Genomic DNA, 12,154 nt, shown 5'->3' on the forward strand with positions numbered 1-12,154 from the left:
CAGATGCTAGAAGCAGGGGGGGGGGGAAGAAAGAGGGAAAAAAGCTAGATGGGGTTGAAAAGAAGAGACACACTGGTATGGAAGAGGAAGATAGGGGAAATCTGGACACAGGAAGGTAACAGAAAGAGGGGAAATTATGTGCATGGGGAATAGGGACAGAGACATAAAGGGGACATGCCATGGGGATGGTATATGGACACAGGGGGGGCAATGACAGATACATAGGGGAGATATTAGAAATGGAGAAAATAGGAGCACAGAAGCGAGATGGTTTGTGGGGATGGGACAGGGACCGAGCTTGCAGGCTCCAGTGGCTTGCACAAATTACATTGTAACGTGCCATGAAAATAAGAGGAAGGAAGGTAGATAGGCCACGCGAGAGGAGCTGAAGGGTAGTAGAAAGGAACAGATGGTAAAGGAGGGAGGGAAGGGTGGTGGTGGAAAGGAATAGAACAGACATTGAAGGAGGGTGGAGAGGAACAGACCCCCAAGGGAAATGTGGAAGACAGAGTGGGAAGAAGACAGATGCCAGACTATGCGGGAGCGGAGGGAAGAAGATGGGTGCTAGACCAATTGGGGGGGGGGGGGGTTAAGGGAGAGGCACAGTAACAGCAAATGGAAGACGCAGAGAGAAGACACACAGTGGATGGAAGGAATTCAATGAGAAGATGTGGAAAGCAGAAACCAGACAACAAAGGTAGAAAAAAAAATTATATTTATTTATTTATTTTTTGCTTTAGGATAAAATAGTATATTAGTTGTGTTGATAAAAATTTATAAACAAAGCCCTGCCAGCTGAACATCTCTTTCTCTAGTTCAGCAGCAGGAACTTTGATTTATAAGAAAGGAATAAGCTAAATATTACAGTACTAAGGCTTATATGGATGCAGCGGGGACGGTGACGGGGCGGTGAATGGGATGGCAGTGGCGGTGACGGGGCGGTAAAAGGGATGGCGGTGACGGGGCGGTGAAGGAAACGGCGGTGACGGGGCGGTGCAGAGGATGGTGGGCCGGTGACGGGGACAGATTTTTTCCCCGTGTCATTCTCTACATTATACCTCTTACCTTCATTGTATGTACCTTGTTGTAAACACCTCATCCTCTCATTGCATGTATCTTGTTGTAAACCGATTTGAACTTATGTATCTTGTTGTAAACATCTCATACTCTCATTGCATGTATCTTGTTGTAAATCGCTTTGAACTTATGGTATAGCAGTATATAAGAAATAAAATTATTATTATTATAATGGAATGAACTGCTTCCATACAAACGAAGAGTACTTTCAGAGTCTCATTTACAGACTTCAAATCCAGAATGGGCCGCCAATTTTCTGTGCCTTTATTGGGCATTATGAAGTATACAGAGTATCTGCCTGAGCCTGATTCTTCTTCGGGAATTGGTTCTATGGAATGAATGTCTATGAGTCGTTGCACTGTCGCTCGAACGTTGACCCGTTTCTTCAGCCATCTGACTGGGGAGTTGAGGAACAGATCTGGAGGGAGCCAATAAAACTTGATCCTATGCCCCTCCCTGATAATGTCCAGCACCCATCTGTTCTCTTTTGTCCCTGAATGATGACAGCCACCCTCCAAAATGAGGAGGATCAGCTATCCTCCTGGTGTCATTGCTTATTCTTTGAGGCTGTGTCACTATGGGAACCCACAGATTGCTGGCGCTGAAAATCACCAGCTCTCTGTCTGGACCCCTGAAAGGAGTAGCCATAGGAAAATTGGCGAGCTCGGCTGGAGGAACAAAATTGCTTCTATTGCCTCTAGTAGGTCGATAGCTTCTACTGACCAGGATGGATTTGGGACGGCAACCTGCCACGAGGTCGTCTAGCCCTTTGCCAAACAGCATCTGCCCCTTGAAGGGTAATCTGCTGAGGGTGGCCTTGGAAGCCGAGTTGTCCGCCCACTGTTTGATCCAGAGCATCCTGTGAGCCGAAATGGAGCAAGATGAAACCTTACCTAGGACTCTAATGATGTCATAAAGAGCATCGGCCACATAATCCACGTCCTCCATAAACACGTGGGAACAGGAGTCCCCAAGCTTCTAGGGACTAGTCCATTGTCTGGTATGGCAAGTGTGCACCATGAAGGAGGCAGCTGTTGCAGCTTTGATACCCAAAGCCAGAGCTTCAAACCATCTTTAAAGGACTGCATCCACTTTATGGTCCTGTGCAACTTTCAGGATCTTCACTAGGAAGGGTGGTGCATTTGGTAACTTGAGCCACATGGTTGGTGCTAGAAGACCAGAACCACATGATAGAGCCGAGACATAGCTTTGGCCACCCTAAGTAAGCCTTCAGGATTCTCCCACTCGTCAGTGACCACAGAGGTAAGATCTGGGTGAGCAAGAAAAAAGTTTGTCTATGCATTAGTGCCATACATGAGGGAGCACTGCGAGGTGGAAGGCTGCTGGGTATTGAGCTTCAGTATAGCCAGGATGTCACAAATGACCTGAAAAGGCGAGACACCGAGGGATCATCACTGTGATCCACCGCTTCCCTGCCCCCTGGATACTGGACCCCGAAAGGGATCCCAAATCATCTACCATCACAGAAGAGTCCAGTAAAAACAAAGACATGAAAAAGAAGTTCCAATCATCACAATCCTGCTCTGAAGGGTCATAGACTCTGGGAGCTGGAGTGGTATGAGGCGGGGATATCTGATTGGGAGAAGGATCCCCCTTAGACACAGTAGGCACACCCACAAGCAGCGCAATGCATACCGGTACCGTTAAACAGGTTTTCCATAAAAGGCTGACAAAATTTGAGAAGCTTTGCACTGGGGAACCTGAGGCTCTATGCATAACTCTAGACTGGAGAAGAGGAGATGCATTTTCCACCACCATGAGCTTGTGTTTCACCCCATTGCTGCTCGGTTCATCTGAGCAGGATCTCTTCCCCTTGGACCATTTTTTCCGGGATTTTGAGGGTTCCAAAGCTTTGGAGGACTGAATGGGGGCCGAGCCCAAAGCTCCCACCCCTTCCTCCCATGGAACACAGTCGCTCTTCAACCGGTAACTGTGCAACCAACGCAGGATCTGGGGCTAGAAAGGCCTGGGGCATCCATCAGAGGCAGTCACTTTTCAAAACCAGAGGTTTTGAAGAAGAAAAAAGAAAATTAAAATTAGATTGCTAAAAATCAAAGATGGCTGCTATCAAACATGCAGAAATAAAAAGTAGTGACTTTAGGGATTTAGAGGAGGGGACCTGAATACTAACCCCAGAAACCAACAAAACTTCAATTTTCAGACACCCCCCCCACCGATGTTCCCCATAGGGAATAATGGGAAGGAATTCTGCCTCAGAAATTGCTCAGGTTCTCAACCGTTGAAGGAAATCTTCTGGCTTCTGGTCAAATGGATCACAGCCACCGACTCCCACCCCTTGGATTCCTCACGCAGCAATGGGGGAGAAATTTATTTATTTTTTATTTATTCAATTTTCTATACTGTTCTCCCAGGAGAGTTCAGACTGGTTTACATGGGTTTATTCAGGTACTCAAGCATTTTTCCCTGTCTGTCCCATTGGGCTCAAAATCTATCTAATGTACCTGGGGCAATGGGGGGGATTAAGTGACTTGGGCCATACTCTCCCTACACAGTGGCTCCCTGATACCCCTAGGATTCTTACCCAGGAGCCACACAGCCTGCGCTCAAACCCGTGACAGAATCAGCAGGCGAGCTGCTCCCAAGAGGATGGACCTTGAGCTCCTGAAGGACCCAAAGCAGGCTGGCTATGCAGGAACACTAAGAGATGTCCTGGGAGCAGAAGTTCTCCCATGCAGGACTGCGTCCTTTCCCCAGCGGAGTATGCCTGAGCAGGGGACCTCCGAGAATCAAAGCCACAAAGAACTTAAAAAATCCGTTAAAAAAAAGAAAATAATAAAGAAAAACCAGAGCAGAGTAAAACATATCTTCTAAGTTCACCTGCAGAAGAAATAACTGGGGGAGGGGGGGTGCTGTGCTCCACTGCAGAAGGGGAGGAGTTCTTAAGTTCTTAAAGATATATCCTTTTGCAGTTCATGGGAAATGAGACTCCTGTGTATCTGCAACAGAACTGCAGTTGGAGTGAGAAAGGGAACTGAGGAGGTTGGAGCCTGAGAAAGGAAAAGCAGGAAGAAATTTCAGGCTTTATGATGGGCAAATTCTATGCAAAACACAACAAATAAACTGCAGAATTTTAAAACATTGTGTGCAAAATTTTAAAAAATATATATATATGGAGAGAATGTACGTAGTGTTGCATAGGGCTTATTTCTCACAAGTACAAGCATTTCATACAGGCTAGTAAATTCTCCTATTTGTATCAAATGTGAGAAAGACCCAAATACTTTATCTCATCCTCTTATTAAATCATTTTGGTCTGCCATCTTATTATTTTTAGGTGCTTTATGGAATATTCAATTAGTGGAATCTGTAAAGGGGGGGGTAATATTTGGTAAAGCTGCTGCTTGTGGGGTTTTTGGATTAGAAAGAAATATTTTTATTTCAGAAGGCATGCATGATTGGTCATAAGTGTATTCTACAATATTGGTTACAGAAAGATCCTCCTAGTTTTTGGCATTGGAGGAACCAATTCCATCGGCTAATTTTATTTGAAGTCTGGGAGGTTTGTAAATTTCCTAGAAAAACTAGGTATTCCTTGAAAATTTGGAATCCATATATTCAAAATCTTTCCCATAGAGCTCGTAGTATGATTTTTTTTTTTCTTTATTCATTTTAAAACTTTCAACAAGTGATTCCTAATACAGTGGTACCTTGGTTTAAGAGCATAATTCGTTCCAGAAGCATGCTCTTAAACCAAAACACTCGTATATCAAAGCAACTTTCCCCATAGAAGATAATGGAAACTTGAACAATTTGTTCCACCCCCCCCCCACCCCCCCCGAGGCTACCGGAAAGAACGAGATCTCCAAGAGAACGAGAGCCAAAAGACCTTGAGCATGCGCAGATGCTCAAGGCCCAGCCCAGGCAAGAGGTGGGAGCTCGCATTCACCCTTACAACGAACAGAAGGGGTAAGGACCGTGCTTGGGAGGAAGGGCAGGTGGATGCCGCTTTCAGCACGGGGGTGCTTTGCAGTTCTCGCGGGGGGTGGTTGCGATGCCGGTTTGGTGGGGTGCGATGCCGGTTAGAGCGGGGGGAGGTGCTCGGTTTGCGAGGCAAAAGTTTGCTGAGTGTTTTGCTCGTCTTGCAAAACACTCGCAAACCGGGTTACTCGCAAACCGAGGTTCCACTGTACAAATCATGTACGCTGTAATATTACTTATATACTCAATGAAATCATACTATAACTTCTCCCTCCCACCCTTCTTCCAATATAATCTTATAATTTCATAAAATTTAAAATTCATCCCCCCTCCCCCCTTATAATTCAATAGACAAAAGGAGAGAAATAAATTATTAATTATATTCATTCCTTACAATAATTTGTTAATGGCTCCCAAACCTCCATAAATTTATATCCCTGTATGATTCTTAATGTTTTATATTGAGAAATAAGAAACTTTTCATTGGTTCTTAACACTTTGTAATATGTGTCATCTTTCATTATGGGGGTAGGGAGGGAATTTGTTTGATGATAATAATAGTTGGAATTTCTTGAATTGTATATTTATATAATTAATTTAGGTATTACATTGTTATATTTTTAAAAATTGGGGGGATGTGAAGGGGAGGAAAGGGGGGGTGGGAAAGGTATGGGGGTTATATGGTATTATGAATAGGTAATATGGAAAATATATTTTGGAGAAATGATGAAAATTATTTATGTAATATTTGAGCTTTGAATTTAATTGTAATGAGCATTTATTGTATTTGATTGATTTCTTCAATAAAATGTTTCAACATAAAACTGGAAAAAAAAATGTTTGTGCAGAATTCCACCAGGAGTAAACTCTGGTAGGGTTCTGAATGCTGTCAAATAAAAAGCCTCAATTTTCATAAGTATTATAAATATTTAGTAAGTTTAAGATTGTGTTTTGGTGAAATATGTAACACAGTTTCAGTATTCATAGCATTTATAATCAACATTTCTATATGCATTTTGTACCTTATTTCCTTCAGAACTCATCTTCAAAATTCCATCCTGCCATATTTTGGACTTTTTTGCTTTATGATGGGTATACAATACCTTATTTTAAGAAAACACATTAAAAATTATAAAATCTTTAGGTTAGCATTTGTGACATAAGATGAACTATATTAATCACAACACAGTGTAAGAATAATCTATACTCAAAATTATAATTTTGTTCCACATTTCACTTTTCTGTTAAATACAACAGAGTACCAGACTTGGGACACTACTACACTGCTTGTATTATGAGACATCTTTTTGACTGGATAAGGCAATTGCACCATTACACACCAACACAATTAGAACAACAACTAGCAGCCTCAGTAGATTTTGTTTATACTCTGCATGCTAGATTGTCTCAGTTGCCCAAGGGCTTAACCCATCAGTTAGCATTTACTTCTCTGTTGCAGAATTGGCTTTGACTTTGTAAGATGATGAATGTAAGCTCTAGTTACCCCTGAACTCCCATTGGTGGGAAATGCAGACTTAAATGCCTTTTGTTTAACTCTTGATCAAAGTGTGTACACAGCAGTAAGGATTTGTTGGGTAGCTGATATAATCACAGATAAAGGAACCTTTAAAGCCTTTGATACTTTGAATTTAGAATCAGGTTTAAAATCATAAATGTTCAAGGCTTGTGCAGATGAGGACAGAGCTTGCAGGTATGGGGCAGGGACAGGGACAGAACTTGCAGGGACATGACAGGGATGGAGAAAGATCCTGAAGGGATGGGGATAAATTTGTCCCTATGTCATTCTCTAGCAGAGATCTCTGCCACCCATTCAGATCCAACCACTGGCAAGGGATGCAAAGATTTCTCCTCCATCTTGAGATCTCCTGGCCAACTCTTATCCTTTTCTTTTTTCCATGACTTTTGTTGCTAATCTCTGTTAAATTTTTGAGAGAAGATATCAATAGTAACTAGCAAGCAGGATCAACAGAGAACAACGAGAGCTAGAGGGGCAAGGACATTGTAAAAGTGGGCTCAGGACTGAGTGGGAATTTTTGGAAAAAGGACCTAAGGATGCAATGCAGGGGCCCAGGGCACAAATGAAACTAGCAAGCAGGATCAACAGAGAACAACGGGAGCCAGAGGGGCAACCAAAAATGGGGAAACAGGCTGAGGACGAAACAGACACACCGCAGGAGGAGGATGACCGAGACGAGGCTCAGGGACTGGCAACCCATGAGGGGATCGGCAGGAGTGCCAAACCACGAGGAAAACCAGCAGAGGGGGCAAACAACTGAGACTTACATTGCCTATACACTAATGCTAGGAGTCTAAGGGCCAAAATGGGAGAGCTGGAAGTTATAGCCAGCAAGAAGGACCTAGACATAATTGGAGACACAGAAACGTGGTGGACTGATGACAATAAATGGGATGTGGCCATACCAGGGTACAAACTCTACAGGAGAGACAGGACACACAAAAAGGGTGGAGGAATAGCGCTATATATAAAAGACTCCATACCCTCAACCAGGATGGAAACAACAGTAAAGGCTTGGAATCACTATGGGTTAAGCTACCGGGAGGAACTGGAGCAGACATAAAATTGGGTCTGTACTATCACCCACCTGGACAACCGGAAGAAATCGACCAGGACCTGGAGGCTGAACTGAGGCAGGTATGCAAAAACGGAAGTGTGGTGGTGATGGGGGACTTCAACTACCCTGGGATAGACTGGAATATCGGGCACTCAAACTGCACAAGGGAGACCAATTTCCTGGAGGTCACGAGGGACTGTTTCATGGAACAGCTGGTCACGGAACCAACACGGGGAGATGCCACTCTTGACCTAATCTTCAATGGACTAGGGGAACCCGCAAAGGAGGTGGCGGTACTAGCCCCACTAGGAAACAGCGATCACAACACGATCCAGTGCAGGCTAGAAATTGGATCATCAAAGGTGAAAAGAACCACAACGACGGCACTCAACTTCAAAAAATGGAATTATGATGCCATGAGGAAAATGGTGGGAAAGAAACTCAACGGCAACATAAGGAAGATGGAGTCCGTAGAAAAAGCCTGGACCCTACTCAAGGGCACTGTGCACGAAGCACAGAACCTGTGCGTCCCCAAGTTCAGGAAAGGGTGCAAAAAAAATAGAACAAAAAAACCAGTGTGGATAAAAAATGCAGTGAAAAAGGTGATAAGTGACAAGAAAGCATCGTTCAAAAAATGGAAAAAGGACCAAACAAAGGACAACCAAAAGGAGCACAAAGAACACCAAAGGGAGTGTCACCGAGTGGTTAGGAAAGCAAAAAGAGAATATGAAGAGACTGGCGGGGGAAGCAACAAACTACAAATCATTCTTCAGGTACGTTAAGGGGAAGCAACCAGCAAGGGAGGAAGTGGGACCCTTGGATGATGGAGACAGAAAGGGAGTGGTAAAAGAGGAAACAGAGATAGCTGACAAGTTAAATGAGTTCTTCACGTCAGTCTTCACGAGGGAAGACACAACCAACATTCCGAAGAGATCGTAAATGGAGATCAGGATGATAAGCTGGTCCAACTAGAGGTAAGCCAAGAGAATGTCCTCAGGCAGATAGACAGGCTAAAGAGCGACAAATCGCCAGGTCCGGACGGCATTCACCCAAGGGTACTCAAGGAACTAAGGAACGAAATAGCAGAGCCACTTTGACAAATATGCAACCTATCGTTAAAAACTGGAGAGATCCCGGAGCACTGGAAAATAGCAAATGTCACGCCCATCTTCAAGAAAGGTTCAAGGGGTGACCCAGGAAACTACAGGCCGGTGAGCTTGACCTCGGTCCTGGGAAAGATGATGGAAGCGCTGATTAAGGACAGCATCTGTGAACACATCGAAAACAATGGACAGCTAAAGTCGAGTCAGCATGGCTTTTGCAAGGGTAGGTCATGCCACACAAACTTATTGTACTTCTTTGAGGAGGTAAACAGCCAGGTGGATAAAGGGGAATCCATAGACATCATTTACCTTGACTTCCAAAAAGCCTTCGACAAGGTACCACACGAAAGACTGCTTAAGAAGCTATGAAACCACCGATGGATGGAGGTCCACCGATGGATCCTGACTGGCAGACAGGAAACAGAGGGTTGGAGTAAAGGGCCATTACTCAGACTGGCAATGGGTCACAAGCGGAGTTCCGCAGGGGTCGGTGCTGGGACCGCTCCTGTTCAATATATTCATTAACGACCTGGAGGCGGGAACAAAATGTGAGGTCATTAAATTTGCGGATGACACCAAACTATACAGCAGGGTTAAAACCACGGCAGACTGCGAAGATCTCCAAAAGGATCTGACGACACTGGAAGAGTGGGCCAAAAAGTGGCAAATGAGCTTCAACATAGGGAAATGCAAGGTCATGCATGTAGGGAAAAAGAACCCGATGTTCACTTACAAAATGGGGGGGATCATTGCTAGGGGTAAGTAACCTTGAAAGAGACCTGGGAGTGATGGTAGACACAACATTGAAGGCATCGGCACAGTGCGCCACAGCCTCAAGGAAAGCAAACAAAATGTTGGGTATCATTAAGAAGGGTATCACGACCAGGACGAAGGAAGTCATCCTGCCACTGTATCGTGCAATGGTGCGCCCGCATCTGGAATACTATGTCCAGTACTGGTCGCCATACCTCAAGAAGGACATGGCAGTACTTGAGGGAGTCCAGAGAAGAGCAACTAAGCTGATAAAGGGTATGGAAAATCTCTCATATACTGACAGACTAAAAAAGTTGGGGCTGTTCTCCCTGGAGAAGCGGATACTTAGAGGAGACATGATAGAAACCTTCAAGATCCTGAAGGGCATAGAAAAAGTAGACAGGGACAGATTTTTCAAATTATGGGGAACCACAAGTACAAGGAGGCACTTGGAGAAATTGAAAGGGGACAGGTTTAGAACAAACACTAGGAAGTTCTTTTTCACCCAGAGGGTGGTGGATACATGGAACGTGCTTCCGGAGGCTGTGGTAGGCAGAAGCACGTTACAGGGCTTCAAAGAAGGTTTGGATAGGTTCCTAGAGGACAAAGATATTGAGGGGTACAGATAGGAGTAGAGGTAGGTTATAGGGATAGGAGTAGAGGTAGGTTATAGAAATAGTCAGGGACCACTGCTCAGGCAATAGGCCTGATGGGCCGCCACGGGAGCGGACCGCTGGGCGAGATGGACCTCTGGTCTGCCTCAGCGGAGGCAACTTCTTATGTTCTTATCTTCAATTTGAGAAAGGGGTCAGTGTAAATTCACAATTAAAATAGCTGATTAATACAGGGTATGTTGAAAGAAAAGCAATCAGCTTTCTCTCTGCTCCATGGTACCATATAACCTCTTGGCGCTATTCTTAAAAAATTAATAAAGATAAGAAAAAAATAGACATTAAAACAAAACATAATAGAGGAAAATATTAAATACTACTACTGCTACTTATCAATTCTATAATGCTGCTAAATAAACGCACTAATAATGTTCCTTCAGCAAAGCTGAAGTTGCAACAACCAAAGATCAATTTCTGGTGAATTTCAATAGAATATATTATAGGACCCTGGTTGCCTATTAACTACACCTCCTTCAGGAATACTTTTTTATTTCCAAAATTTCTGCAAAGAAATACATTTCACATATACTTTACACATTAATAATGAACTGTGTTGCAAGACTTTGCATCTTAGTAGCTTATTGAACAAAAATTTTACATGTAAAAAGCTGTGCATAAGGTTTGATCCTAGGAGCATTCTGCCTTAAACTCACAGAAGTCAATGAATTCTGCCTATTTCATACTACCGACTTTATGGTCAGACCTTCTATGAGATTCCCAGTGCCTTGGTGAAGCTTCCTCCCCCAAGACACTGGAAATAAACATTAGTGCAGCTGATCTCCATGTGGAGAACCCTCTGGGCCTCTGTGTTGAGGCATCTCTTTCAGATGGAATACAAATCTTGAGTATCAGCTGGATTGCATCTACCCTCAACATTGATGATGTTAAAACTGCAGACATGCATCAAGTTCTAGCTGATCCTCGATGGCTACCATTGACAGAGGTTGGGCATCACAGTAGGAGTGTCCACCCTCTCCCGATTCCCTTGAGGTGCATCAGAACTGGAATCCTGGATCGGTGGAGATTGTCACACTCTTTTTGATAGCATGGAAGATGAGCAGTTCTCATATCAAGGGTACTTTGAGGACAGTGGTGACCTTGGTACCTCGATAGATTCAGTAACCTGCTTCACTGCGGAGTGATGAGAATTTGTCTCACCTCCTGTCAGATGTCCCACGTAGCACTCACTTGGCACTGATGAAGAGGAGGTCAAATCCTTCCTCTTCTTCAGATAGGAATAAGATGATAATGGCTCTTGGTGGCCTCCACTGATGCTCGATACATCCCTAGCGTTGGATGCAAGTTTTGGATCAAGGAGACCAACATTTCCAATGCTATTATTGATTGACCTCTGCTTTTCTTTATCATGAATTATTTTTAAAATCTGTGAACTGATATTACAATGAGCAGGAGCATGGCCAGGCCCCAGCACTGCCGGCACCATGACTGAGTAGCTGTAATGGATATAGTCCTGTTGTACTGGGTACACCTTTAGAAACTGCTGGGGGTCTTCTTTTGGAACATTTTGTCCAGGAAAATAGCTGCATCAAAATCAAAATGATTTGATGAAGACATGAAGTGACCCAAACCAAATTGACCCAAAAACAGAAAGAAAGCCTAAAATTTGCTGAAAAATCTCATTAAGGAACTGCTGGATACCTGTGAAAAAAAAAGTAACAGTGACAGAACTTACTGACTCATAATAATTAAAAAAAAATATTTAAGGTATTGAGGCAACTGCAATGGAAAACAGATCTTCTCCACACCACTAGACTGAAAAGGTACTGCACAGCAGGCGGGAACAGGTGCAGATACCAGAGAGAGAGAGAGAGAGGGAAATATATAGGACAACTGGGGGAGTTTTGGAAGAGCCCACCCATATTTACTCTGGGCCCTCCCAAAATGGCAGGTCTGGCTACGCCTCTGCCTAGGTGAGGATTTTACAATCCTGCTTGTCCTTGAAAAAAAAAAGTATTACAAACAACCCTTCGCACAG

At 43.8% G+C, this 12,154-nt stretch overlaps 1 protein-coding gene across 6 annotated transcripts in view; it reads right to left on the reverse strand.

Moving 5' to 3' along the window:
• ZGRF1 (zinc finger GRF-type containing 1) overlaps window positions 1–12,154 on the reverse strand; it is a 57,335-nt gene that overhangs the window by 41,581 nt on the left and 3,600 nt on the right. For all 6 annotated transcript variants that reach the window (XM_033955698.1, XM_033955708.1, XM_033955670.1 and 3 more), the window contains one exon: window positions 6,060–6,140. Coding sequence is in view for 5 of the 6 variants with exons in the window: in XM_033955670.1 (XP_033811561.1) it covers window positions 6,060–6,140 (81 nt within the window). In the remaining variant the exon portion in view is untranslated. The remainder of the gene's footprint in view (window positions 1–6,059; window positions 6,141–12,154) is intronic.

This window comes from Geotrypetes seraphini, chromosome 1 (genome assembly GCF_902459505.1).
Source record: "Geotrypetes seraphini chromosome 1, aGeoSer1.1, whole genome shotgun sequence".
Taxonomy (NCBI): domain Eukaryota; kingdom Metazoa; phylum Chordata; class Amphibia; order Gymnophiona; family Dermophiidae; genus Geotrypetes; species Geotrypetes seraphini.